Source organism: Anser cygnoides, chromosome 17 (assembly GCF_040182565.1).
Source record: "Anser cygnoides isolate HZ-2024a breed goose chromosome 17, Taihu_goose_T2T_genome, whole genome shotgun sequence".
Lineage (NCBI taxonomy): Eukaryota > Metazoa > Chordata > Aves > Anseriformes > Anatidae > Anser > Anser cygnoides.
The window spans coordinates 1,662,725-1,690,531 of record NC_089889.1 but is presented as its reverse complement, the minus strand read 5'-3'; the positions used below and the strand labels follow the sequence as shown (position 1 = coordinate 1,690,531).

Below are 27,807 nucleotides of genomic sequence, written 5' to 3'. Positions count from 1 at the left end.
TCTTGGGCACTTTGTAATTGATGTAGAGGCATCCCACAGCTCTAAGCTGGAAAACTGTTTAGTTAAGTGTGAAGTGTGGAAGGTGGTATGTTAAATAGTTTTAGCAGTTAACTACCTGCTTTGATGTGGCCACTCCATTGCTGTGTGACATGAAGTTCTGAAAGTGAAAGTTTAAAATTTACATGAAAAAAGAACATGAAATCATGCAAAGAAGCATCAGCTAAACAACAGTTACAAATGGTGTCTTTAACAGGATTCAACTCGGAAAACAGTTATTGGCCTGCTGGATATCTATGGTTTTGAAGTGCTGGACACAAACAGGTAACAACAGTTCCTGAGACCTGGGGTAATCTGTCCTCATGGCCAGAGCATGTGCTGAATGCTACAGGGCTTCTTGAGCACAGTCTTGTCCCAGCAAAAGCACACTACAGGTGTCTGCAAATGCTCTGGATTAGCTGATCCCTGTAGTGAAAGCTTTAGCTAAGTCTGCTTGCCCTGATTTAAGCCATTGCTATAACAGTGTAGAAAGAGTGTATGCAGTATGTACACAAGAGGAAGTTTTAAGGCTTTAAAAACTACAAGTACATTAAAAAGTAGCTTTCTGAAGTCAAATACAATTCTGTTTTTCCTAATCACTTCAGGCCCATCATAAATTTTCAAGTGAAGGAGTGCTGTGGAGATGCCAGCAATACCAGCTGCCCGAGTTCTAGGTTTTTGTGACCTAAATGAGCTCTCTGATGCCCAGCCTAGCATCCTGGGTAGGTGCTGGGACTTCAGGTTTGCAGCACAGCTGATAAGATTCATTTCTAGTGTAACAGAGGCAGGCCTGACCAATTCTTCCCTCTGTCTCCCCACCCACACAAGACCTCTAATCTGGTTACAGTGTTAAGGAGCAGGTAGATAAAAGGGAGCAGTTACTTTAAAATAATTAATAACTTGTTTTTCATTAAAAAAACTGTGGGGTTTGATCTGCTGAGGAGTAGACTTTGACTGGGAAACAGTAGGTTGTGGTGTGAGAAATAAGATTGTATTCATGAAATAATTAAAAACTAATTCTCGCTTAACAACTCTGAAGCTTTGAGCAGTTCTGCATTAATTACTGCAATGAGAAACTCCAGCAGCTGTTGATTGAGATGACCTTGAAAGCAGAGCAGGAGGAGTATGAACTGGAAGGAATAGAGGTAATTTATTATTCCCCCACCCCTCTTATTCCTTTGAACAGCCGTTACACAGAACGCTTTTGATCATCCATGAAGAAGGCATCTTGCTTTGTTTAATTGTCATGTTTTCTTCTGCCCACATAGAAAACTATCCTTTTTGTATATTTATATACTCATTTTAAATACTTCCCCTGTAAATCTATTCTGCTTCAGTGTGTACCTGTCGTTCTTTCACCCAGGAGAACATTTCGCAAATCTGGACAGTTCATCTGTGTATTGGTCACGTGAGATGTGTAGGATAGCTGTGGATCCCATTCTGTAACCATTCTTATAGTGCAATTCAGCCTAGACTTAATTTGCATCACCTTTGAAAGGAGTAGGACAGTGCCCCAAACTCAAAAGGTTAACAGGCACAATATCCTTGTAGAAATGAACTCCACAGTGCAAGACATTGAAAGAGGGAGTGCACTAACATAGAGAATAAGAGGATTGTCTAGGCTGCTGAGAACAGGAAGACTGTAATGTGGGGGGAATGGATTGCGGGGCTTGGTTCTAACCTGCTATACTGATCTTCAGTGGGATCAGAGCCTGGCCCTAAAGAACTTAAAAATTGCTAGGAAAAGACTTCCCTCCCTATAAACCTTTTATTTTTTCTCCTTTTATTTCCAGTGGGAACCAATTCCATATTTTAACAATAAGATCATCTGTGACTTGGTTGAGCAGAAGCATAAAGGAATAATCTCCATTCTGGTGAGAACAGAGTTTGTGCTACTTAAATTATCGTGCCTGCCTGTGCTCTATTGTAATGGTTCATAATAACTTTTTTTTTCTAATTATGTGATGGTTCTGCATTATTCAGAACCAAATGAATAACCAGACTTTATCAAAGACCCTGAAGTAGAATATCCACTTGTTTAAAAAAAAAAAAAAAATGTGGATTTTAAAAGAACTATGCTGCTTCCACAGCAACTTTCTCTGCTGGATAAAAGACCTAGATCTCTCCTCTCTCTCTCTCCCTCTCTCTCTCTCTCTCTCTCTCTTTCTCCTACCTGAAGCCAGCTATCCAGACTCTTGTAAAAGTGAAGGACAATTCATTCCATCTATGTGCTTATGTGACTTGCTAGCCTTGATGCCTGATGTTTCAGAAGGGCTCAGGCAGGAAGGAAGAATGCGAGCTGCCTTCCTCCTCCTGAGCTCCTGGTCTTGCTCTTGTTTACTTTCCCTTCTGTTGTTACTGCTCCTAAATTGCTGATCTGAAGGAGCCACCCTTTGTGCCTTCATAGGGATGGCAGGAGAAGTAGGAGAGGCTGAAGGGAACTCTCCCTGGAGTTTTTCATGAGGATGCTATTTTGCAATACCAAATAACCTTTTTCATTTCAATTAATTGTGCAGCTCCACATGGAAGAGACTTGAGCACACAAGTTACTATGATGATGATACTTTTTTGAATGCAAACCCTAATTAGTAAGAAATCTAGTAACCTTCCTGTAGAGTCATATAGCCAAGCTTGAAGTGGAATTAGCACTCTATCTGTTGCCTGCTGTTTCAGGATGAAGAGTGCTTACGACCCGGTGAAGCAACTGATTTGAGCTTCTTGGAAAAGCTGGAAGAGAAAGTAGGAGATCATGCCCACTTCGTGACGTATGCATTTATGCTTTGTATCTTACCACAAAGGAAACTCTCACCCATAACAGATTACTGGGGAGGGAACAGTTTTCTTTATACTGGAGAAGGTCAAGCAGCCTGTCCGTTGTCTCCCACTGTAATGTGCTACCCTGGTAGGGTATGATCTTTGAATCTTGCTTCATTCCATGTTTGTGTGTGCTGCATTTAAAAAAAATAATTAAAAAAAAAAAAAAAAGACCAATCTTGTGGATATTAAATTAGTTTATCCCAAGCTGACTTCAGGGAAAGTTGAAGGTCTTGTGAAGAGGAGGAGCCTAGGACCCCAGGCTATGAGGTGTACGTAAATGCTTTTGGAGGAGTTTATCTTTATGTGTGTGGTCTTTGGATTCGAAGAGAAAAGAAACATGTCCCTGCTAGAATCTCCCAAATGAGTGGCATTTTAGTTAGTACTCAATTTGTAATGTTTGTAGATTTGATTTTGCTGGCTGATTAACACGTGCACACTAGGCTGTTCTGGCAGATTCTAACAGAAGCCTACTGAAAGGTTTTCACTAGTCATCAATTCAGAGTCATGCTGCTGAATTGTCACTGTTTCTAGATCTCTGATCATTACACCTAAGTGGAAAATTTGTAGCCAACTTCCTTGTCACCACCATGTGCCTTAATACTGCTCTGCCTGATTAAAAGCTTTAAATAGAAGTGCTAGAGCTACTTAAACAGAATCTGTACTTGGTAATGTTCTTGGAAGGAAACTTTGATGTACTAATGTGCTATTGTGACACACAATTCTGTGCTGTTAGTGACTGCTTACAAAGCTGAAACTTAATAATTTAAGTTGCTCTTTTTTTTTTTCCAGCCCTTGCTTACTAAAATTTTTCTGCTGTTCTCAAAAACTGATTCCTCCTTTGTATTTGTGCTCTTGTTCTAGGGCAAAATATCTCAAACAATCCTTCCCCTTTGGTTTCAGCTTGAGACTGAGGAAGCTGGTGATCTTTTTAGCATGTAGGCAATGAGAATATATTTAAATAAATGTTATAAGAGGAAATCTTAATACCATCCAGAAAGGGTGATCATTGCCAAATGGCAATGGATGGGTTGCAGGTATTTTCAGTAGTGTGCGGTAGATGACTCCCATTTTCCAGCACTGGCTTCTGCTATTAGCTGTTAAGAATGAACAGATAATCTTTTGATTATGGGCCATAACTGTATAATCAGAGCCATGTTGATAGGAACAGACACTTAATAGACTTCCAGCAGTCATACAGCTGGTTTTTGTGCAGGTCACTTTCTACAAGCTGAGGAAATCTGTTTGCTGCTTTTTCTCTTGGTGTGTTTTTTTTTCTCCCTGTAGTCGCAAGCTTGCAGATCAGAAAACACGAAAATCAATCGATTGGGTGGATTTCCGCCTCCTTCACTATGCAGGAGAAGTCACGTACTGTGCTGTTGGTGAGTGAAAAAAATGCCAGACTAGCAGTTACTTGAGCATTTAAGCCAATACGGTAGGTAATAACTCCACGTGAAAATGAATTACAAAATATCTGAAGATACTGTTACTAGGAACACAAATGCAGTGTGAATTCCCAGGATGTAAATTTTTGGAAGGAAAATAAAAATGAATTTATGTTCTCCTGCTACAGAATCTTAGCACTGCAGAGGTGGTTTTTCTTTTATAAGAAGTGATACTTACCTGCACTGAGTTGTGGAAGGAAACTCAAATGTGTTGGTCTGTGCTCCTTGGGCAACAGGCTGCCACCGATTAGAGTCAGACTCAGAAAGTATCTGTTGAACTAGTATTTAGTAGTGGTTACAGCAGGAAATAGCACTATTCCAGTGGTTTAATAAATAATGTTCACCATCATATTCTAAGCAGACCCACTGAGACACAGGGTGGCTGTGGGGAGGGTACCAGGACTGCTGGTATACTGAGTTCTTGCCTCCCAGCAAAATCAGGCCTTTTCCTAAGCTCTTGAAACTTTAGCACAGAAGTGCGTAGTCTTCAAACAGACCTAAACCTTCTTTTTCTCTTCAGGATTTCTGGAAAAGAACAATGATCTCCTACATAGAAACCTGAAAGAGGTAAGAGTGAAAAAGGGCATGCTGTTATTGTACGCTATCTTGCTTAAAACAGAGATGTTTTGCAGGAGGTATATTTAATCTCTGTAGCAAACAGGAACATGAATTCCTCCTTTGTGTTCTTCAGGCACTTACATGAAGCCTGTCTAGATAGAAGAGGGTTATCCCCAGATGAAATCAAAATCAATTGAAAGGCTCTTACTGAATATATCTGCAAGACAAATACAGCAACTTTGTGCTGGACCCATAGGTGACCTGATGACTTAAGAGGACTTGAACTTGGAAAGTCAGGCCATAAACTTTGTAGATTGTTCTTTAATACAGAACGTGCTGTCCTTCTAATAGATACAGAACTTCTAGCCATGATGCTGGACGTGTGAAGCAAGTCAGATAACTGCAGGGGTCACTTCTACTTTTGTCTTTCAGCGGTAGAGACTGTTGCTTGAAGTTCTCTGTTAAATATCCTTACAGCCATGCTGCTCAAGCTTAGAAGCATCATATAGAGCATTCATGCTAACTATAACAGTTTCTCATTCGGCCTGTTTCAGGTGCTGTGCAACTCTAAAAATGGAATCATTAGAGACTGCTTTTTACTGTCAGAACTAGACAACAGGAGGAGGCCAGAGACTGTGAGTTCAATGTCTAGTCTTAACTTTGAATATAAACTTAACTTCCCAGGTCTTGATTTAACTGCTGTTCCTGTCCTTAGTCCTGATTTTTTTTCTTTCTGATGTTATATTCCTGGTAACTTCCTGGTAGTTCAACAGCGATGTTGCTGAAACAGCAGCAAACAATGTGACAGACCTTAATGTTGTTATTAATGCATCATTCTAAAATGAGCTCTGTGCACAGCATCTAGCAGCCTTCAGTTTCTGAAGAGCTACCTTGTGTGTCCAGATGTATGGCAGGGATTCAAATATTCCAGCTAAGCACTCTGTCCAGTTAACCGATGATTAACTATGCTTCTAAAGCTTTGTGGTACTAATGCATATGTCAGCCTTTTACTTAGTTTTAAGAAGTGTGCAGAGAATAAGTTGATTTCATTGACTGCAGTGCTTGAGTTGCAAAGCTAAACAAGCTTTTTTCAATGTCATCTTAGGTTGCAACCCAGTTCAAAAACAGTCTGATGAGTCTAATAGAAATCTTGATGTCCAAGGAGCCTTCTTATGTGCGCTGTATTAAACCAAATGAGAACAAGGAGCCTGGTAAGGCATTAAGCTGAGCACACAGCTGAGATAATGGAACAAAGAGGGGGAGGCTTTAGCTATCGCTAGTTACAACATGCACATATTTCTTTAGTTAAGATAGCAGCTAAGATGTCGCCTTAGGTAGTTGTGGATTTAATTTTTCCGTATCTGTCCCAATAAATGAATGAGTGAGTGAGCTTTCACAGACAGCATTTACCATTGTGTATATCTGTTCATACCACAGGAAAGTTTGATGATTTCCTGATCCGACATCAGGTGAAATACCTGGGACTGATGGAGCACTTGCGGGTGAGACGAGCTGGCTTTGCATATCGGAGGAAGTATGAACTCTTCTTGCAAAGGTAAGTGGGGCTGTTCTTCCCTTTAGCCGGGTACAGTCTGTCCTCCCGTAAGGGCTTTAGAGCAAGGATTGTTTAAATGTCACGTCCCCGTTATGAGATGCAGAGGTATCAGTTTTTCACTCTGCATCAAATGTAACTTTCATAGGTGCTTTTTGACTATATCCATTTTGATCTGCTTCAGTATCTTGTGCCTTCAGTGAGGAGTAGAAATTGGTGTAGAGGTTCTTCAGTGAGAAATTCCTTGAGTGTCAATTAATTTATGTTGATGTCTTGCTAATCTTTCAGGTACAAATCCTTGTGTCCAGCTACCTGGCCACACTGGCATGGGCCAGCAGCTGAGGGTGTGGAGAGGCTCATCAAGCATATTGGTTATAAGCCTGAGGAATACAAGTTAGGGAGGTAAACTTCCTTTCTCTAGCTGTCGTCTGTGCTGGTCAGCTGCGTGGTGCTTGCCATTTCTGTTTGTCTATTCTGTCCGTGACAACAAGCCACCACATTATCCCTCCAGACAGCTGCAAGACATGGTAGTGTGAACAGATCCCTTAAGCTTGGCTCTTGCTTACCCTGTGAACTGGGCAGACCTACCTGGACCTGCAAACCTGAGGGCTACTGATTAGTGACTTTAAAACAAGTAAACTTAGCCAAAGGCATACAGTACACAGGGCAAGGGGATAAATAAGAAGCTCAGATGCGTAAATTTCCACTTTATTTTCCCCTTTGTATCTCCATGGGAGCTTGAATCTAGCCTAGTTCCCTCCATCTCTGGGTTATGAGGGGTGGGCTGCCTTAGTTCAGCTCCAGGCCTTCTTGCTTGCTTGAGCAGCCTGAGGCAACCTGCCTGCCTTTTTCAGGATGTGCCAGCTAGATAAATGAGGAAAGACATTAACTTGTCAGTACTACAGCTAGTTGGTGGTCTGAGCCTGATTAGGGCAGCTGAAATGATGGCTCGCTACGAACAAACTGTCTCTTTTCCTGGTCTCTTTTTCAGAACCAAAATATTCATTCGTTTCCCAAAGACTCTGTTTGCTACTGAAGATGCATTTGAATTCAGAAAGCACCTCTTAGGTATGGCTGCGGTTCCCTTTATCATATAGTTTGATGGTTGGACTGGATGATCTTGGAGGTCTTTTCTAACTTTAATGATTCTATAATTCTATGATTAAAAAAAAAAAAGCAGAGCCTGAGTGGGCTGTGTTTGTGGGCCCCAGATCCATGTAGCAGACAAATGTGATGAGAGCTGAGACCATCCCTGGTCTGCATAGATCTGGAGATTCCGAGGAAAACTCAGTCTTTTAACAGGGTGTGGACAAGTCAGTAGCTCTATTGCCTGAGTCCTGGGTATACACCTCCATTAGAGCTACTCCCCCACTTTGGCCCTACTAGCGACACTGGACAGTGCCTGGATGCACTAAGTCCCTTTCCCCAGGGATTGGGATGCCACGGGTCTTTGATCCCAGTATTACCTGTTTGTACCCGCTTGAAATGGGTGGGACTGCCTAACATCACGCTTTCCTACACAGGCTGCTTTTGTTCCTGTTTTGTTGGTCTTTTGGTACCTTTGTTTCTGTGCACAGTGAATGCGACAGACACAGGAAATCCCGCACAAGGTGTTTAATCACTGTGAGACTGAGAAGTTCCTAAATGCAGTGATTCTGTAGATATAAGCAATGTCTCTGCTTTTTTGCCAGTTTCAAGACTACAAGCCAAATACAAAGGATGCCTTGGGAAGAGGGAGTACCAGAAGAAGAGAGAAGCAGGTATGGGCTCTTAAAATCAAGGATTCTCTTCTTAGGGCTATGTTTTCCAATAGGAGTTGTAGCTTTGGGAAGTCTTGAATCCATTTTGCTGTGGGTAGCACTCGCAGCTTCCCCACAGGTCTGTGAGTGTTAGGTTCAGATGCAGGTGATAACTGTGTGGAAAAGTTAGAGGTCCCTTTAGTTGTGTTTAGCATGTCACACCAGGTACTGCTCTTGGCCTCTCCCAGGCCCCAGGTATTAGCTGTGCAGCGGCAGCACCCTCTGCTGTGCATGTGGGAATGGGTTTTGGGTGCCAAGGGGTTGCTCATCTAACTGCTGGGGGATTAAACCTCCTGATCACAGTGGACAGGCTGCTGTATAATACTAGAGGCTCAAAGGCCAGCTTTCTAAGATGGTCTGCGTGCTTTGCACAGGGTACGGTGGGAGCCTGAATGATGGCAAGGTCTGACACTGCTTTGATGTTGAGCTTTGTAGTGCTGGATCAGCCAGTTATTACAGAGAATAAAATGTTCTCGGCTTCTTACTGTAAAGATCAGCTTATGGGAAGAGCTGCAAAAGAGGCAGTTATAATTCCTGCTCTGTGAATTCACAAGGTAGCATTGCGTAGGACCTCTGATACTAACATAAGTAACTGACTAATTCTTTCAGCTATCAAGCTGGAGGCTTGCTGGCGAGGAGCACTGGCACGGAAGGAGGCCAAGAAGAGGACGTGGGCTGTTCAGATAATCAGGAAGTAACTATCACTGTGTGGCTGTCATGGGGAGGGCTACAGGTGATGGGTCATAGCATGGGGATAGTCAAAACTATCTTCATACCCATTTCTAAGCTATCGCTGTAGTTAGGAGTAGAGTTGCCAGCTAGGCTTGATCAGTAAATCCTGTCATCTTTTCATGAATTCTCCAACTTGCACAGATTTCTGTTGTTCTGCTTGTAGTGGTACAAAGGATCTCCAAATTAATCCTTTGCATGCTTATCCTTTCTCTTCAGGTATCTCACCACTTCTTACATGACCCTGCCTCTCTGCACCCTTAAACACCACTTCTGAAGTGGTGTTTATCTTCCTTTTTAAATCCAAGGCACTGTTTTTTTTTCAATGAAACTTGGAAAAACATGTTAATGTTCAGCATGTTACAGAGCTTAAGATCTCTTGCTATCGCCGTAACACAGGCGATAGTGCATGTGAATGTCAGCGATCTATTATCCTGTTACGTGCCTTTTATGACTTGCCTAACACTCCCATTGATTTCTGAACATAATGTCTAAGTATTTGGATGTCTTCTGTAGATTCATAAATGGCTTCATCAATCGGAAGAAACCTCTTTGCCCAGAGAACACTGAATTTGTGCGGCTTGTGCAGTACAACTACTTCATGAAGCTCAGAGACCATGTTCCAAAAACTGTTTTGGACAAGAGCTGGCTCCGACCTCCTTCTATCCTGGAAGAGGTGAGGTTTGCTGTAGGCTTTGGGAGTGATAAGGATGACTGCTGTTCTGTGGTCATCTGTGAGTTCACTTCACGTAGGAAAAGAGCAGTGATCTGCTGGCTTGCCCTCTGTTCAGGCAGGGTGGCAGCGCCTTCAAGAGACTTTGAGATCCTTTGTATCTGGGGGAGGATGGGAGCGGGAGGGATGGCACCATCACTCAGGTTTCCAAGGGGAAGGAGGGAGCTTTGTTTTAAGCAGTAGAATGGAAGATGTACTCACAGAAAAGTGAACTTACGAGCTCTATTAAAAACAAAACATCATGGGATTAATTCTAAAACTGTCAGCACAGATAGACTCGTAGCATTTCATCTTGTGCTTGGGATTTGGCAGGACAGGCATCCACAGTGAGTGAATTGGACAAACTCTAATTGCTTCCAGCAGAATACTCATTTAGAAACAGCTGCTGCTATTTGTTACTGCCTCTTTGATCCTGCCCTCAGTCTAGCTTGGGCCCAGAACAGATCACTCCCACCTGGTTGTGGCCAGTACGCAGCAGGGCAGGTGGGCACAGGAAGATAAAAAGCTAAAACTAAAGGTAACGTAAAGAGTAACGCTAATGGCATGCTACCTGCACAGCGCTGCAGTCGGGTGTGGGTGACAGCTGGCGTTTGCTGCTTTCGGTAGCTCTGGTAATAACTCAGCCACTTGGTGTCCTGTGTCCTTCAGCTGCTGCGTGGGCAGTGACCTTGCTCTGGTAATAAAGGTGCTCTGTAGGTCGGGCTCGGGGAGCAGAGATGGATTTGTGACTGGAAAGTAACAAACTTGCCTGATCCAAGCTGTCTTTAGGACTGCAGGAGTTGTTGTCGGCACAGCCTCACTTCTTTTTTTCTTTTTCCTTTTTTTTTTTAATGCAGACATCTGAGATGCTAAAGAAAATCTGCATTAGGAACCTAGTAAGAAAATACTGCAGGGGTGTCACTGCTGAGAGGAAAGTGCAGGTAACTAATACATGGAATGCTAACATGCAAGTTGAAACACGCTGTGAACATGTGATACATGCTTGCTGGTGAATTCTTTCAAATGCAAACTGTACTTCCTGACAGGCCACCGTTCCTTTTGCTGAGCAAACATTTCTGAGAATGTAATTAAATGTTTCAGTGGCACTTGCAGTGTACAGTGCAGTTCTACAGATGCACATCTTATGGTGTTAAAACTGCGTTTCATCGAAATAGAATACATCCATAAATAAGAGAGGATCTGTAAGGCTCTTTAGTCCTTATTAGTTTGCTCCTGTGTTATACCAAATAAAAAGGTAAAGATTCTGGAAAAAATGCCACATGAGCCAGGTAGATATTGCGTAAGTGAAAGAATGGTGGTGCTCAGTATTGCTGTTTACATTATAACTGCTGATATTACCCGTGGACAAACGGATGTTCTTCTCAAAACAGTTACAGCAAAAAGTTGTAGCAAGTGCCGTTTTCAGAGGGAAGAAGGAAGGCTACCTGCAGAGCATAAACCAGCCTTTTGCGGATACTCGACTGAGTGAGTACACACCAAGCCTCCTGAAGGACTCGGCCCTGTGGTCCTTGGTCAGGAAAATGTTGACAAAATAAGTTAAGTTTCTGTGAGGAAATTCCTGCCTGACAGAGGCACCATCTCCTGCTAGGTTTGGACCCAATCACTTGAATTCCTGTGCCCTGTCATGTTTAGTGGTCACTGGCAATCAGTCTGCCAGACTTTGTTCTCTCGCTGGGCGTATCTGGAATATCTATTGGTACGCAGCCATAAACCCAAGCATAAAAGCTGGGATCTATTCTCACAGTGTGGAGTGGAGCAGAGAAGCGGAGCTGGATGCTGTAATGCAGCACTGCCAGCAGTGGGGATCAAATCCCAAGGACTGGAGCTGCTGGGGAAGGAGAGAGAGATGAATCTTGGGGATGATTTGTTGGCGTAAAGCATGTTGAAGTCATGAGAGGAAAGCCTGCGTAGTACATTGGTAGGGGAGGGTTCTGGGAGTGTGTGTAGGGGACAGTGGCAGTGGGATGTGTGTGAAATGCTGGGTTCGTTATTGGAAGCTCCCAGACAGCTTCAGCTGAAGCACTGTATAGGAAAAAAAAAAAGTGTCCTGGACTCTTCTCAGCACAAGTCCTTTTGTGTTAGAGCCTGAACCGAGGACAGATCCCCAGTCAGTCAGCAATTCCCAGCGTGAATTACATATCACGCAGTAAAATCACTGAAATGGGTTTAGGAGCAACGTCTAAACCATCGGTTTAGAAGAAAGTGTACCAATGGGACAAGGATTAATGGGGTTAAGACAAATGATGCAGCAGTTCCATTTTTTGCTGGTGGGAGTGGTGGCCATCTGTCATGTGCACTCAGCTTGTCTTTCTGGTTTAATCCTCAGAAGAGAATGACATAAACCCCAAAGTACTGCAGCTCATCCAAGGTGAGAAGATCAAGGTAAGGGAAGAAAGCTGGAGCTCAGCAGCCCATCAGCAGGTGCTGCCCTTGAACTAGCTGCGTTCAGATCCTGAGTCCTGGAGCCAGTCACGCAGACTGAGTGATCCACGATGCCTGAGGCTGTCCTGCGGCTGTTCCTGGGTGGCAGGGCAGGCTGCTAAACAGCAGTGCAGCGTTTCCTTGCTCTTAAATTGGAGACAGGTCTCAAAATATACCTAGACAAAATAGTTTTTAACATTTCCTTTAATAAAAGCTTAAAAAGCATCGTTAGCCCTACTTGGACTGCAATGAGCTGGAAGAGTGTCGCTGTGTGCATTGCTCTTCCTGTGGTTATGGCAGAGATGGGCACGGGTGACGCTTCTTTCTCTAAACATGCTTCTGTTACCTGAATACGAAGTATTAAAAAGGAGGGGCAGATGGGCCGGAGGCGGGGGGTGAGGGTGTAGGACACCAAAACCTGAGATTACCATAAGCAGAGGTTTGCAACAGCTGCTGTGAGCTGTACATTGCAGCTCCTCAGTGCGGTGTTGCTTCCTGCTGAGCTGCCTCCAGAGCCGGGCCTCGCTGGAGTGCCAAATGCTGACACCGGCTCGTTGTTTTCAGTATGCAACCCCCGTGGTGAAGTATGACAGGAACGGGTTCAAAGCACGAGAGCGGCTGCTCGTTCTGACCCAGTCCTCGGCGTATGTGGTGGAAATGGCAAAGATCAAGCAGAAAATAGACTACGCCACTTTGAAAGGTAATGGTGGAAATCGGTGTGGGGCTTTCCTTCCTGTCAGTGACCCTGTGGTGGGGGAAAGACAAGCGTCTGAATCTTTGAAATATCTTTTTCCTTGGATTGGGGAACTAGAAGTAAGCAGTGGTTTGAGGAGAGGCAGGGGAACTGGTCTGTAGTGGGACTAAAGATCTCCAAGTGCCTCGAAAGAACGCTGTTTATAGTAGTTTCGTGGTAGCATGGAAGGGAATGGAGCAAATGTTTAATGCTTTTTTGCTGTTGGAAATGTGGACTGGATAAGTGGATGGCAGAAAGTGATCTTCAGAAGGTATTTTAAAAGCTTGGAACATAATGAAACAATGCTCCTTTTTTAGAGTATTAGTCTAAGGAGGGAAATGTACTTTCTTCATCCTTCAGAAGATACAGAGCCCCTCTTCAGGAATGTGACTTCCTTCTGTAAACAAGCCAGTGCTGGAGTCACTGCCCGTGAGAACAGCACCCCTATGGGATGGTGGTGATCACGTTGTGTAACTGCCTGGCTGTCTTGCCTCTAACGTTTGGGTTTCTTCTGAAGGTATTTCTACCAGTAACCTGAGTGACGGGATTGTAGTCATTCATGTTCCTGAGGACAACAAACAGAAGGTAGGAAGATGAAATGTCGCTACTGTGAATGTGTGGTTAGAAATAAACTCTTGTAGCTAACGCTTCAAATATTTTCCTTTGAAATACTCAGATACACAATTACTGATGTTTACTGATTGATAATCAGCTACGTCCTAAACACTTGTTGTTTTACCATAAAAGCTTTCACTTCTGTTTAGCGTCAAAGTTACTATAAATCCTAAATAGTCCCTGGAAAGGATGTTTAACCAGTCAGACTTGTAGATAGATGGTTGCTGTAATTGTTCTGCACTCACTTCCGTGCTGCAGTTGCTATTCTAGCACTAGAAAGGAGTTTCTGTGAACGTACAACTGCTGGCTGCCGTGTGTGCTGGTGTAATGCCAGCTAATTCTGTGCCTCTCCTTTGTTTCCAGGGAGATGTGATCCTTCATTGTGAACATATCTTCGAGGTAGTCAGTAAACTCTGTGTGCTGGCCAATAAGCAAAATCTTGTTAAAGTTGTGCAGGGAAGGTAAGAAAGAAAGTTGAATGGGTAGCATTGTGTCGGCTGTATTTTGTCGAAGTATCTGCTTCGAAGACTTGGGTCTGGACTGCTTAGCTTCGAGAAGTGCCCACAGTCCATCTGCTTAAAACCCAAATGCGTTTACAGATGACTGTACTTGAAATGCTTTTCATTGCATTACTGGCAGGCCTGCTGGATCTGGCTGTACCCGCTCATCTTCTGCTGGTGTGACCTGGGCCTGAGGTTGTGGGTTTAGTGGCCTCTATGCAGATCTCATTAGCACCAGCTCTGACTGAGAAAAGCCTGCTGGGCTGAGCCTGTGGGTCACTTCAGGATAAACGTTCCTTCCCCTAAAAGATTCAGAAGGCCCCAAAATGTGATTGCTGAGCACAGGAACCTTCTCAGTCACACCACCAAGCTAATGGCAGGTGGATGCAATCTGTCTCTCAAATCAATACTTAAATTGAAACTGGCATATGAAACCTGTACTGCTGTTCCAGCTTCTCTCTCTGGCCTTTGCATTTCAATTGTAATTAGATTCTTTGTGTTCAATGGTTTTCTCCAGGTCAGATCTGCTTATCTTCTAACACTTAATTGCACCAGGAAAATTCAAGAGCCCAGACTAGGCCGGCATGCACCATTTATCAAACCCTTCTGGGTTGTATGTTATAATGCAATGGTTTAGGAAATTTACCTAAGCTAGAGGGCTCTGATCTTCTAATCTAACAAGATTTGCCAAGGGAGCAGAAATAAAGGGGGCTTAGAGTAAAGCCTATTGTGAGGAAAGCATCTAATAAGTAATTGTCTGTATTTGCAGTCTTCGTTTTCGCATTGGCTCTGGGAAGGAAGGGACAATGGTGTTTACTGTTGGGCAGGAGTCGCAGATCTTTAAAGCCAAAAATGGACAACTAACAGTGGTAAGGCCTCAGCTAAGCTCTGGGAGTGTGACTCACACGTTCTCCTCTGATGCTCAGCCCTTGTAGAGAACACAGCTAGGTCCTAGCAAGGGCCCTGTTGTGCGAGTTCAGCAGGAGGACTCGGTTCCTTTTACAGAGCATGGGTGCGTGACGTAACCACCCAGTCGGTATCTGCCTACACATGATGTATAATAGAGGGTAATTGCTGTGGGAGTTGCAGCTACTCACCTTGTACTTGAACTTTCACTGCCACTTACTCTTCCAAGCTAGCAAGGGGAGAGAGAGCAAGGTGCTCTTGGCTTGGTAACTTAAAGAATCTGGTCTGGGTCTGAATTAAACTAAACATGCACCTGCAAACGTCACCTGAATCCTCCTTTTTCCACCTCTTCTTGCCTTTATCAACCAAGTCACTTCTGAAGTTGGTTGTGGGACAGAGAAAAAGCATGTCCTCTAAATCAAGCAGGTTATCTGAGAAGGAAGGACCTGTCTGACCTAGTGGCAGTCTCAGCAGAACTCCCCACTTAGCAAAGAATGATTTCTGACTCCATGTGTAGCCATAGGAAGCGGGGGGAGCTTTGCTTCTGTCCTTCCTCATGTTCAGGCAGGGGGGCCTGCTAAACCTGCCTCTTGTCAGCTCATGACTGCAAAGCGTTAAAGAGAAGTGTGGCTGGAAGAACGAGGGAAGATTCTCTTGTTTATTTTTTTCTGATTGATCGGTGAGCTTGGCGTTTTTGGTAGTTAGCTGACAGCTCCAAGGGAAAATTACACACAAAGGTGTAGTACTCCAGGGGAACTGGCTAGCTGTCTTTGCAGTCCTGATGGGAAGAGTTGTCTTGATATGCCAGTTGTTAAACGGGGACAACACAACCCCCTTCCCTCCGCGAGGACGCTTCAAGGACATAACATTTGTATCTAACTCACTGATTTCTTCCTTTTCTTGTCCCAGGTGTCAACCCAAGCAAAGTCTTGATGAGAAGCAGTTCCTGTTTCTGGTCACTGTCTTGGCTAGGAACAGAAAGGAGCCTGCAGGATGAGACCAGCACCCGCATCTCCCCTGAGATCTTTGATGCCATAGGGCTGCTGTGCTTTGAGAGTTTGCTTGTGTCTGTTAGGCACCTTTTTATAGCTGAAAACTGCTCAGTTTTATCACAACTCATTACCTTGCTGTCACATTCCAGGAAGCATAGATGCTTGTCACATGCTGTCACAGGGAGATGTTTAAACAAAAAGTTGCAATTCCGCTTGTAAAATGTCGATCTCTGTACCACGTATAACCTAAGGCCGAGAGCTCTGACCAGTCAGGAAGGATTCAGATAGGCTGGAAGGTTTCTCCAGGCTGTACTTTAAGTGTACTTTACGTCACTGTACTAATCACATGAACCACGTGAAATGCAGATGAATGAAGTTGTTTCTCTCAAGCAGCATGCAGAGCTATGTTTGAATGTAGCAATAAGGCTGGCTCTCAGCTTTCTGAGTTGATGCATCCTCAGGATATCTCAGCAAGCTGCTTTGTCTACTCTGCTGTGGGGCTAGGAGACTGTTCCTGCCCCTGCAAAGCAGCTAGGCACAGTGCAGTGAGGCTCTAGGGGTGGCAACATGACAGATGACCACAGTTCTTCCCTTTTAAGAGGGATGACATGCTGCCTTGGTGTAATTCAGTTCAGAAGAAAACAGTCTCCTGCTGGTTAAGAACCTTTGTATCTATCAGAGCTGAGATTCTGCTCACTCCTAAGAGTGGGGTAAGCATCACAGTTCCCCCAAGGTGTGTATTATGGCAGCTACACGGGCAATTCCCTCTGCTCTCTCCTGCCTGGAAGCTGCAGTGGTGCTGCCAGCCTGGTTGTAGTCCTTACTCTGCTGCCTCATGTTGAGGCAAACTTGCTTGGTCTAGGCTGAAACTGCAGCCTAAGGAGCCCTGACTTCAAATTCTGCAGTCCTTAGAGTGAGATTAGGGGTGACTTGGCCATGAGGTTACCAGGAGGTAAGACTAACAGCTGGGTGAGGAGGATGTGCAATATTGCTTACCAAAAGTTCTCTTGAGCTCCGCGGACCCTAAGGACACCATGCTAGCCACTGAACTTCAAATGAGTAATAAAGCAACTCCCATGTAAATATGAAATATTTTCTAATTTATTTTGTTATATTAAAAAAAAAGTACATATTGCAAACATCAACCATACACTGAAATCCATCTTAAGCTTTTTTTGTGTATAAGTACAAAATGGGAGGGAATGATTGTACAGAACACGAAACACAACACTTCCGTTAAGACTAAAAGGTTCCACCCACCCCTTGCACAAAGGTAAGACTGGAGCTTGGAGCCTTCCCCGGGGGCTTTGACCAGGTGACGTCCTGCAGCAGGGTGGGCTCCAGAACCTGGCTGCACAAATACAGGAGCGGCTGCTCTGTGGAGCTACAGCTATTCTGAGAGGTGGGAGCAAACGCGTTCTCAGCTAGCCTAGGGCTGGGGATTACTCTTGCCTGTCCTGTACACCCCTAATGGGGTCACCAGCTGCTGATTTGAAGCTTTTCTGCATTGTTCTAATGGACAAAAATCGCTTCCAAGGGCAAGGCTTCAGCCTGCTCTACTCTAGTGTCAGTATTACGGGGTGCTGGAGGGGAACGTGCACGAATGCCAGGAGCCAGGGCTGCACTGTTTATGCCACGCAGTACTCCAGAAGCTCAGGCACTGCTTGTGAGCAGGGTGGCTGCCCTGCACCCTAACTTCCCCCGAAAGCTGCAGTGGCAAAACCATTTAAAGGCTCAAGAGCTGGGAGCATTTGTGCAATGGCATTAAGTGGCTGTGGGAGCTGGTTTTGTTCATTAAGTCTCAACAAAGCAAGGACAAGCAGCCAGCATGTAAAGGCTGTTGTAACATGACAGCAATACAGCGCTAGTAACATCGTTATTACACAGCTGGGGCAATTAGTTCAGATGGGAGTGTGTTAAGGCAGAGCCTGCCCTTAATCCAATACCAAAACTGAAACCTACTCAACTCTCCTGGAGTGACTAAAGCAATGCCTATAATAAACAGCTGTAAAAGATTAAAAGATAGGGGGGTGATTTTTTTTTTTTTTTAAAGAGCGTAGTTTGCAAGACCTGAAAGAGGAAATCCCGAAGCCAGTTACGAGTCTATTTACAGAGGCGTTAATCACAGCGCTGTGATCCGTCAGGCGCTCAGCACTGGTGTCGACACGTCATCTCCTGGAGCCAAAGCTGCTCTTGCACCCCAGGAAGGGAGCGGCTGGTGTTTGACCAGCCCCCCCCCGGCCAAAGCTCCTCTGCCCCTGTGCTGAGCCACCTGCTGGCCCCAACACCCAGCTGAGCAGGAGGGTGAGGCGGCCTGTCCCCCACCCAGGACCGAGTCAGTTCTGTATCGCCAACAAAGCGAGCAGGGGTTGCTGCAGGACTTGCGCTGTATTGTACGGGACGCAGCCGGTGTTTTCACCCCCGCCATGGCCTGCAAGAGCATAGCACAGCCGCTGAGACACAGAAAATGGCTTAAAACAGGGCAGAGCGTAGCCCCCCTCGAGGGCAGTAGGCCTGTTACGGGCACTCAGACCCCCACCAACAGCCGCAGAATTCGCCAGTAAGCGGCAAAGTACACGGTGCCAGAGAGCAACCCCGGGGACTTGACTTCCGTGCTCCCCAACTTATCGCATGAGGAAGGTCAGGGAGAGGCACTGGGGCCTCACACGAGCTGCACTATGGACTTGCACGAACCCACAGTGTGCACCGGAGCCAACGCATGCAGGTACGGCTTAAAACAGGAGCCCAGGGCAGGAAGGACAGCTGAAGCTGCTGAGCTACACTGATACGGCCGGGCACTGCCGAGTTCTTACTTATCAGTAGCTGAAGAAAGATAAGCGGAGACAGGAACAACACTCACATCTGCCACAGACGGTGTCTGTGATTTAGAAAAGTCTTTGGTTACTAGAAAGACAGCTTCAGCCTAACCGTGAAAGTTTTTAGTCTTACACGACGCTCCAGAAGCGTACCACCGAGCAAACAACAGGCTTTAGCCTTAGCAGTTAGATCCCAGACAGCGTCTCTGCAATTCGAAATAAAAGCAGCGGCGTAACGTCGCTGGTGATGCTGACCACACCTTTGGTTTTGGACGTGGCAGGGTGCCACCAGCAGCCCTGAGCCAGGAGGAGGACTCCTCGGAGCACGAAGTTTACAAAAAGCAAATACCCACCTCGCTGCGTAAAGAGCTGCTGCTCTGTGAGACACCTGGCTGGCGAGGCCAGCGTTAGATATTCCAGGTGAAGAGTCAAAAATAACGGAATAAACCGAAGTACTGTGGTGGCTGCCGGGCTGCCATCCTGCCTGGAAGTTTAAGACTCGCTGCCGCTGGTTTCTCTCCCTGCCAAGATTTGCTGCATTGACCGTTACAGCCGCAGCTCTTCTCACTATCCTTTAGCATCCAATCCTATTGAGTTACACACGATCTTCTACCACTATAATTGCTACTTGACTCCACACGAGGCAACACGAGACTAGGAGGTAGATAAAACACTCATGTATAATAGAGGACTACTCTCAGGAAGCGAGACGGGACAGCTTTCTCTACACATTTCAGCTCCGCCCTTTCACGCACAGCTGCCATTTCTGCAAAGAGACTTGGAAATACGCTCAGGTAAAGGCAAACGAGGATCAGCCACCTCTGGGCCACCGTCTTTTCCTCCCCGTGGTACTCACTGCCCTCATCCAGTGCGAGACAATGCTCCTCTGTCAGTCACAGAACCCAACTACAGCTGCTGGCCTCCAGCCTACGTGCGGCAGGCGTGGAGTGGTTGAACCCGCGATGAAATCTAACCCGCGGTGAAAGCAGGACAGCAAGCACAGCTTACTGATCCGCAATTTGATGGCAGTAGGCTCCCCGGTGCAGGTGTGGGGTCAGGCAGAAGTTCTAAGCCCCAACTGGTAGCAACGCCCCCAAGGAAAAGCCGTCCAGTGCGACTAGCTCCTGACCCTCCGCCTGGAGGAATTTTAACATCTGCCCCCAGCACTGCACCGACAAAGCCAAGGGTTTTTTTTTTTTGAGACAAAGGCCTCTGCAATTCCGTGCTGGAGAAGCCCCACCAAAAACCGTTGGAGGAGAGGGCCCCGAGCGCGGCGGGGAGCCGCAGGCAGCTGCCCAGCCAGCCCAGCACAAGCGGCTCCCCCGGCCCGGCACCGCGCGGGGCTCCCTCTGCCCCAGGCACTGCCTCGGCCAAGGCAGCAGACGGTGCTCAGCACCCGGTGCTCAGCACCCGGTGCCCGTCCGGCCAGCAGCCGTGCTGAGGCACTCCCGAGCTACCAGCCCTATCGCCTGCAGGCCTGGAGGAGAGGGAGCTCTGCAGCAGCTCCGGTGCTCGGATCACTGCGTTCCTCCCACGCCCAGGAGGAGACAGGGCCAGGGAGTGCCTGGAAGGAAGACGGGCGGCTGGCCGACCTTTTGTTGCCGTTGGGTTTGTTTGTCGGTTCGTTTTAAAGTGCAGGATAATTACAAAAGCCAAAGGAAGCCAGCCTTCCTCCTCACTAACCACAAAAGAGCAAAGACAAGAGTGCTAAAAATCCAGGGCCTTTCTCCAGATGCTCGACGGGGGCCTTACATATCTACCGTGCGCCCGGTGACCTTACTTATTCCTGTCCTAGAACTACTGCGTTTAAATACCCCAAATAATCTAGTTTGTTACAAAACGGAATTTACAGACTTTGTTGAAGAGAGGAGGAGCTGCCCGGTCCTCCGCTGCGGACGATCGATCAGGGGAAGGGCAGCGCCTCCCAGACAGCCCCGCGCAGCCTGCGGCCGTCGGGCAGCTCACTGGTGCAGGTGGGCTCTGTCATCCGGACGCTTAATGTGAATTCTTCGCACGCGCTCGATGCGCTCCCGCTCCTCGTCTTCTTCTAAGTGGTGGGAGCGCCCAGCTGCCCCCCCTGTGGCTTCCAGGAGCGCGTTGTCAGGTCCTCTCCCGTCCTGGGACTCGTACAGCAGGATGTTCAGCGTCTCCTCGTAAATGCGGGCTTCTGGGAACTCCACCTGCCCACCGAGAGAGAAGGTCGCTGTCAGCAAGTGCCAGTCACTGCAGGCACCAAGTTACCTCGTTCCTTTCCTCCTGATACCTGTTTTTAAAAAAGTTCTTAATTGTACACTAGCTGTAGAAATCCTTTCTAGCACGAACGTTTCCATTTTGTTATTTGCTTTCAGCCACTGAGACCCAGCAACTATTATTTTCAGATCTGTCCTGCTCACAGGGCAGACTGAGTCAAATTTCTCCTGAAGGAGAAGCGAAAAGGAAGAGGGAAGGGATGCCGCTGCTCACCAGCAGCTGTCTTTACACAGGACTGGCCACCAGTTTTGGGTAAGTGCACGGGTCTGTCTGAGGACAAGAACCAGACTGAGCCTGCACTACAGAACGTCACAACTGCCCTGCGTGAAGTGCTGCGCCCCAGCGGCCCACGCCCCAACAAACCCCCAGGCTGAGCTCCTCTGGGCTGCCCTCACACTGTGAATGGGAAGTTATTGTTCTATTGAGATGCCAGACAATGAAAAGAGCATTCAAAAAGCAACAGATGTCAGGACGCCAGACCGAGAGCAGCTGGGCCCGGTGCTGGAAGCATTCGGGGGCTTCGCCCGTACCTTTGTCTGCTTTTTCTCAGTAGCATAAACAATGGAAGTGCAGCAGACTTCAGCAATCTTCCGTCCCTGGCCGTAGAAAGACCAGCAGCAGATCTCGTCTCCAATCACGTCCTTTATAAACAGCACCCTCCCGTTGAACCTCAGGGAGAGCTTATCGAACAGCTCGATGTTCTTCAGCATGTTGTCGTCAGAGTTGCTGCGAGACAAAGGCAGGCGGCGGGCACGTTAGGGGCAGAACACAAGGGGGGTCAGGCAGTGAGAAGTGACCACCCCGCGCGCCCAGCTTCCTCCGAATTCCTACGTCTCTGCCCAGGTGGCGGTTACAGACGGTCTCCAGGACTGCAGCGGGCAACTCACTGGAGTAGTACAAGCAGGAAAGCCTGCTGCTGGAGGAGCAGTAACGTGACAGCAGCAGCGCTGTGATTACCGCTGTCCGAGGCCGTTTCATTTGCGTTCACAATTCCATCACCCAGAGGAACCCGTTCCTAAGTTCAGGCTTAGTACCAGCTGGGTGTTTTGTCACAGAACTTGCATGCGGGCATAAGGAAAGGGGGACGCAGTCCCAGCCCTCGCGATTTTACCGCTTATTGAGGGCGCCACACCACGGAAGGCTTCCTGCGTTTGACTGAGGTGCTGCAGCCCCTGGGGAATGCAGGCCAGCAGCTGGCCAGGAGCCTCTACGGCTGCACCCGAGCCTTAGGGGAACGCCTGTCACAGAAACCGTGCGTTCTTCGCCTTCTGTTGGTGGCGGTGGGCTTCCTTCTGGCTCAAGTTTGAAATTAATTGGGAAAAAATTGAGCACACGCCAGCACCAACCTGTCACTGGGCGAGGTAAAAATCAAACGCCTATCACGGAATTCAGTCTACAAACAACTTCAAAGAGCTACGGCTGAAGTCACTGACCTGGTGTAGGAATATTTGTTGTTGCTCCTGTTATACAGCAACTTCACCGCTGGCTGTAAAAGGAAACAAAGCACCAATCAGTTCCACGAACGCGCTGGGGTCTCAGCTCAGCCCGAGACCACACAGCAGAGGAGACGCAACGTGAAACGACGCCATCAGGCCCAGACTCGGTGGGATTTCATTGTTGCGACAGAACTGTCATGCACTGGCTGGCACGGGGCCTGTAATCCTCAGAGAAGGGATCTCTTCTGTGACTAAATCGTAACTCGTTCCCACCTGCACCCTCTACCCAGCGCAGCCAGCAGCACAGGAGCAGGGGCCACCGATCCACTTTAGCTAAAGAAAGCATCTGGCGTTATTTACCAGCGAACAAGCCAGCAGAAGATGTGCTAGCCCCCACCACCCGCCCTGCTTCTGCTTCAGTTTGTGCAGAACAGCACCTATTTTATCAGCTTAAGTGGAGAAAGACATGGTCAGGCCCAGCCCGAGCAATGTTTGTCTTTAAATGTAGAAGAAATATTTCGCCTGGTGTAGATTTCCAGTGCTCTGCAGCTCAACAGTTAAGGAATATTTGTTAAATACTTGGTCGAGATCCCAAGCAAGCCCCACGGCAGCAGGCCAGCGTCCTCCTCGTACCTTATTGGAAGTGGCTATCAGCTTTTGCTCTTCCTTGGATGACGTGATGACCGGCACCTTGCAGAACGGTTCATACGCGTCTTTGTTCTGCTGGAACAAGAAGCAGACGGACGCTGAGTGCACGCAGGCCTCGGGGCGCCCTCCTGTTAACCGGGAAGTTCCCGCAAATTCTGTTCTACTGCCGGAGAGCTCAGCGCGCGGCCCGCCTCCGCACGGCACCCAGCAGCCGCTTCCGGCCCCACGCTCCGAACGGAGCTGGTGCTCCGGCTGCGGGGCAGCTTCCCTCCGGGACCGACCGAGCTGGGACTCGTTTGAGCTCTGTGCCGCTGGGGAACTGCAGGGACCAAACGGCTCGTGCGTGCTTAAACAGCGGGCCCTAGCTGCGCGCCCTACCTGCAAGGCTGCTTGGCACTCGTCCACCAGCCCCTGCACCAGGTAGTACTTCGCCTCGGCCAGCAGCTCCTCTATCTCTCGGCGGCTCTCAGGGAGCGGCACGGCCCCGTCGCGCAGGTAGTTCAGGATCGTCCCAAAATGCTTCCCGCAGCGGTCGATCAGGATCCAGCCTGGGGAGAGGGGAAGGGCGCAGTCCGGCAGAGGCGAACACGGCAAAAGGCCTCGAGCCTGGCCCAGGAGCGCCGCGCCGAGCAGGCTCCCGCCGAAGGGGACCAGCTCCGGCTCCCTGCTCGAAGCTCACCTGCTTCTCACAGCTCCCCAGCCGTTGACAAACGGCTACCTGGTACAGAGGAACGAATTCCTCCTGTTCTCAACGCGACCGGCTCCGTCCTGCCTCTGCTCGCAGAGCCCCCGGCTGTTTTCTCACCTTCCGAGGGCCCTGCTGCATACACGCGTGGCTCTTTCTTCCAGCCAGCTCACCGCAGCCAGACCCGGCCACCTGTAGGCTCCTGCACCCGAGCACAGCGGCGGGACTGCTGGGAGCCATCACCTCCAGCAGGTGTGCACGAGGTCGGAGAGAGAAAGGCAGCACGGACACGGGACGCATTGCCGACGCCGTCCCGGTCCCTGCATTCCCCCAGGCGAGTGATTCGGGCCGGGCGGCGCGGTTACCAGCACGGCACCCCAAACTGCGGAGCCGAAATACGCGGGCGGGACGTCCCGCGCGGCCCCCTCCTGGGCTCACCGGCACCGCCGTGCGATGGGAAGGGGGCGAGCGGCGCCGCGCGGCCACGACAAACCGCTGCTGGTGGGGAGGATCCGAGCCTCACCTCGCGCTGCCCGACGCGGGCCGGACCCCGCGAAGCGTTTCCGCAAGGCTGAGACACGAACGGGTTTCCGTAAAGGAACGGGCGGGCGCTTGCGGGCTGCAGCTCAGGAACGCAGCAAGGGAAGGCTTGCGGGGAAGGAGCCGTGTTTCGGACAAAGAAGGGAAGGAGGCTGGAGCAGACCCCGCGCGTTCCACGCGAGGGGAATTACTGGTAAAATCCCAGCGTTTGGTGAAGTCTGGGAGGCGGGCGCGTCCCTTGCGTGCCGCTCTGTGGAGAACCGAGAGCCTCCAGCGGTTTCCTACAGGCCTCCCATCTCCCTCCTCGCCCTGCTGTCTACACAAAACACACGGCGCGCTCCTGGCTGTAACCCTCAGGGCTGCGGGAACGGAACGCAAAGCTGGAGGCGGGAGAACTGGGGACAGAAATCAAGGAAAAGCCTGCTCCAGGCTGAGGAGCACGGCACTCCTACCCGACCAGCGCAGGAAAGAGCCCGCTCGTCAGCGCGGAGGCCGAAATCTGCTGCAACTTTGTGCTTACGGAGGGCAAAAGCAAAGCAGAATTGCTCACTGCCGGGCGGGGCGGGGGACGCGAGAACATTTCGGGCAGCACTGCAGAACACCAGCGACTGCTGAAGCAGCTTTGAAGAAATCCGCGCGGTTCAACCCAGCGGCCGAGGCTGCAGCCGGGCGAAGAGGAGTCGCAGAGACGAGCCCGGGTGGGGGCTGCGCGGGGCCGAAGCTGCGGGGCTCAGCCGCAGCCTTTGAAAGCCATTTTTCATCACAGCGTTACAGAAACGCGCTGGGATCTGTTTATTGGGGGCGGGAATACGTTACCCATGAGCCGGGCTACAGTTCCCGAACCATTTCTAAGCTAAGCTGCAAACGAGCAGCTGCCAGCCCCCGGCGCGGAGCTCCCCTTTCCTCCCCGAGCCCGGGCAGCAGCACGTGGGCGTTGCTGAGCTCGGAGAAGGAGCTCGGGAGATGGGGCTGGGGTCTGAAGGGTGCCCCCGCACCCAGGGCAGGGCACGCGGCACGAACCGCCCCGCAGCTCGCACCCAGGCTTTGCTCTTCCCCGGTTTCTCCCCGGGTCTGGCTCCTCTTCCCGAGAACCGCTTCGTTTTCTGCCAGGCTTCGGGCGCGACCCGTTAGGAGCGTTTTGAGGAATTTCAGATAAAGAGAGTTTCCTCCGACAGCCCTAACGCTATCGTCCCCGGTCCCCGCGCCGTGCCCAGCAGCAGGAGGCACAGCAGGGGCTGCCGCAGCGCGGGCACCTCGCTTAGAAGCGGCGGGTTGCCGTTAAAACGCGAGCCGGCTGCGCTGAACGCTCCCACGCAGCCGCGGTGGGATTCCCGGCGAGATCCGCCCGGGATTTCACAGCTCGGGCGGGACGTTTTGGCAGGTTAAACCCCCAAAAACCACCGGCGGTAGCAGCGCCGCCGCCCGCTGCTCTCCAGGAGGCAGAACGTGCCCTTTGAGAGCCGCCAGCCCCGCGCCTCGGCCCGCAGCCCACCCGCCGCAGCTCCAGCGCTGACACCACGCGGCCGAGCGCGTGCGGGAGGCAGCTTAAACGCGGGCACTTCCAGCTACAGCGGGGACATTCGGATAATCAGCCCGGTGGCTTTTGTGGCGGCGCGTGTGTGTTTGTTGGTGTTTTGTCTTTCTAAGCTATTTTTTTGCTCCAAATCCACTTCCTGCTGCCCCAGGACAGCCTGTCGCCAGAGCCCTGCTAATCCACCGCGTGTCCCCCGCGGGCCGCCCTCCAGCGCCCAAAGCTGAGCCCGGCTCGGCCAGCCGAGCGACGCGTCTCCCGGGCTTTCAGCGATTCCAGGTAACGGACTCATCAGGACGAAGGCGTTTTACACCCGCGGGACCCGCGAGGCGGGGGCTGCTGTTAAAGACAAGGCGTCCGAGCGCGAAATGCCAGCACGTAAACAGAAAGCTCCGCTCTGAATTACGCCGCGAGGCCCCCGCAACGCAGGAACGCTGACCCCAAACCGCGCCGGCAGCCGCCGCGCCGCCGCCTTTTGGCCGCGCAGTTACCTCCAACAGAAACGTTTTTTTTTTTACGTCTGCATTTCAGACGAGGAAACAAGACGAGGGAACTGCCCACAGGACTTCCACGCCCGCGAGGCCTGACGGGGTGGTTCCTTACCCGTCCTTCTCCCCGCTTTCCACGCACATGTGAGAGTTTTCCCCTCAGCGTTTCAAAAGACGCCGCCAGCCCCGTGCTGCCCGGGCCCAGCGGCACCGCTGCCTCCCCTGTCCCCTCCTGGCACGCAGCCACTCGGCCCCGCACCCCTTCTGTTCCCCGCCTCTCCTCGGGTGTAAGAGAGGAATTTTAACGCTAATAAAACGTAGAAAGCTCCAGGCCTACAACGAGACGTTTCTCTCCCCCCTCTACGTTTCGGTCCGGCCTGCTCTACCCCGCTTCCGCCGGCGGGTAAGGGCCGCCAGGAGCCCCCCCCAAACCCCCCCCCCGTACCTTCGCTGTCGGTCAGGACTTCCATCCGGCCGCTGAACATGGCTTTGAGCATCGTGTCCTGCTTGGTCAGCGTCTGCATGGTGGTGTAGTAGAGGGCGCCGCCGATGTTCAGCTTGACGTACTTGGAGCTGGGGCTGGCGCCCTTGAAGGAGGTGGTGCGGGTGGCAGCCGCCGGCACCGCCGAGCTCACCACGCTTTCTCCCGACATCTCTTCCTGCGGGCAAGGAGGTAGCGGCGCTCAGGCCCCGCTCTTACCCCGCGGCGCCCAGCCCGGCGCCTGGCGGAGGGGCCCGCGGAGGTGTCAGACGTCGGGTCCTGTCAGGTGCTGACGGCGGGCAGCCGAGGAGGCCAACCGACCCGCCGCGAAGGGCTGAGCGAGGAGCACGGAAGCCAGAACTTCCCACGAAAGCCGCGCCCGTTCCTCTCGCACCTCTTAAACCCTAAATTCCTACCTCACGGACGACCTGCCTCACGGCCGGGCAGCCCCCGGTGCACGGAGCCGGCCCCGGGGGCTGACAGGCCGCACACCCCGAGCCCCCTCGGCTCCTTCCCTGACCCCCCGCCCCCTTCCCTCCCCCCCCTCAGCCCTTCCCCTGTTCCCTCGGCCCCTTCCCAGCCCCCCTCGGCCCCCTCCCTCCCCCCTCAGCCCTTCCCCTGCCCTCTCAGCCCCCTCCACCCCCCCCCCCAGCCTCCCGGCCCCTTCCCAGCCTCCCGGCCCCTTCCCAGCCTCCCGGCCCCTTCCCTGCCCCCCCGGCCCCTTCCCTCCCTCCCTCCCTCCCTCCCCGGCCCCTTCCCTCCCCCCTCAGCCCTTCCCCTGCCCCCTCAGCCCCCTCCCCGCCCCCCCCCCAGCCCCTCGGCCCCCTGCCTCCCCCCGCACCGACTGAGGCCCCGCCGGGCCCGGGCCCGGCCCCGCCGCCATCCCGGGGGCCCGGCCGCGCTAAGCCCAGCCTTCCCGGCGGCTCCGGCCCTGCCCCGAACCCCCCCCACCCCCCCCGGTGCCGGTGCCGGTGCCGGTGCCGCTCCCCCCTCCCCTCACCATGAAGGGCGCGGCGCTGCCCCGCGGCCCAGGAGCGCCGGGGCGAGGGAACTTCCGGCCCTGCCGCCGCTTCCGGCGCGGTGCTCCCCCGAAATCCTT

The 27,807-nt window shown here is 50.2% G+C and overlaps 2 protein-coding genes across 17 annotated transcripts in view; one reads left to right on the top strand and one right to left on the bottom strand.

Moving 5' to 3' along the window:
* MYO1H (myosin IH) overlaps window positions 1-16,504 on the top strand; it is a 46,998-nt gene extending 30,494 nt beyond the window's left edge. For 14 of the 15 annotated variants that reach the window (XM_066978752.1, XM_048073800.2, XM_066978750.1 and 11 more), the window contains 22 exons: window positions 254-321; window positions 1,076-1,181; window positions 1,830-1,910; window positions 2,710-2,801; window positions 4,138-4,232; window positions 4,816-4,862; window positions 5,408-5,488; window positions 5,959-6,064; window positions 6,291-6,408; window positions 6,694-6,807; window positions 7,397-7,473; window positions 8,097-8,165; window positions 8,814-8,898; window positions 9,450-9,609; window positions 10,503-10,586; window positions 11,037-11,130; window positions 11,993-12,048; window positions 12,652-12,787; window positions 13,338-13,405; window positions 13,799-13,896; window positions 14,705-14,804; window positions 15,751-16,504. In XM_066978752.1, the coding sequence (XP_066834853.1) occupies window positions 254-321; window positions 1,076-1,181; window positions 1,830-1,910; window positions 2,710-2,801; window positions 4,138-4,232; window positions 4,816-4,862; window positions 5,408-5,488; window positions 5,959-6,064; window positions 6,291-6,408; window positions 6,694-6,807; window positions 7,397-7,473; window positions 8,097-8,165; window positions 8,814-8,898; window positions 9,450-9,609; window positions 10,503-10,586; window positions 11,037-11,130; window positions 11,993-12,048; window positions 12,652-12,787; window positions 13,338-13,405; window positions 13,799-13,896; window positions 14,705-14,804; window positions 15,751-15,774 (1,959 nt within the window). In that variant the 3' untranslated portion in view covers window positions 15,775-16,504. Of the gene's footprint in view, window positions 1-253; window positions 322-1,075; window positions 1,182-1,829; window positions 1,911-2,709; window positions 2,802-4,137; window positions 4,233-4,815; window positions 4,863-5,407; window positions 5,489-5,958; window positions 6,065-6,290; window positions 6,409-6,693; window positions 6,808-7,396; window positions 7,474-8,096; window positions 8,166-8,813; window positions 8,899-9,449; window positions 9,610-10,502; window positions 10,587-11,036; window positions 11,131-11,992; window positions 12,049-12,651; window positions 12,788-13,337; window positions 13,406-13,798; window positions 13,897-14,452; window positions 14,514-14,704; window positions 14,805-15,750 lie in introns of those variants that run through there. The other variant, XM_066978756.1, reaches the window with a different exon arrangement.
* A 408-nt stretch (window positions 16,505-16,912) lies between these two features.
* Window positions 16,913-27,803, bottom strand: KCTD10 (potassium channel tetramerization domain containing 10). 2 transcript variants are annotated; one of them, XM_066978757.1, is made up of 7 exons: window positions 27,709-27,803; window positions 26,673-26,886; window positions 23,362-23,531; window positions 22,969-23,058; window positions 22,333-22,385; window positions 21,430-21,625; window positions 16,913-20,829 (listed from the first exon to the last, which is right to left on the bottom strand). In XM_066978757.1, exons 1-7 carry the CDS (start codon window positions 27,709-27,711, stop codon window positions 20,611-20,613), a joined length of 945 nt encoding a protein of 314 aa, XP_066834858.1. In that variant the 5' UTR covers window positions 27,712-27,803; the 3' UTR covers window positions 16,913-20,610. The 2 variants fall into 2 exon arrangements, with proteins under 2 accessions (XP_066834858.1, XP_066834859.1); XM_066978758.1 differs by having other exon boundaries at window positions 22,969-23,055.
* Window positions 27,804-27,807: the final 4 nt, after the last annotated feature.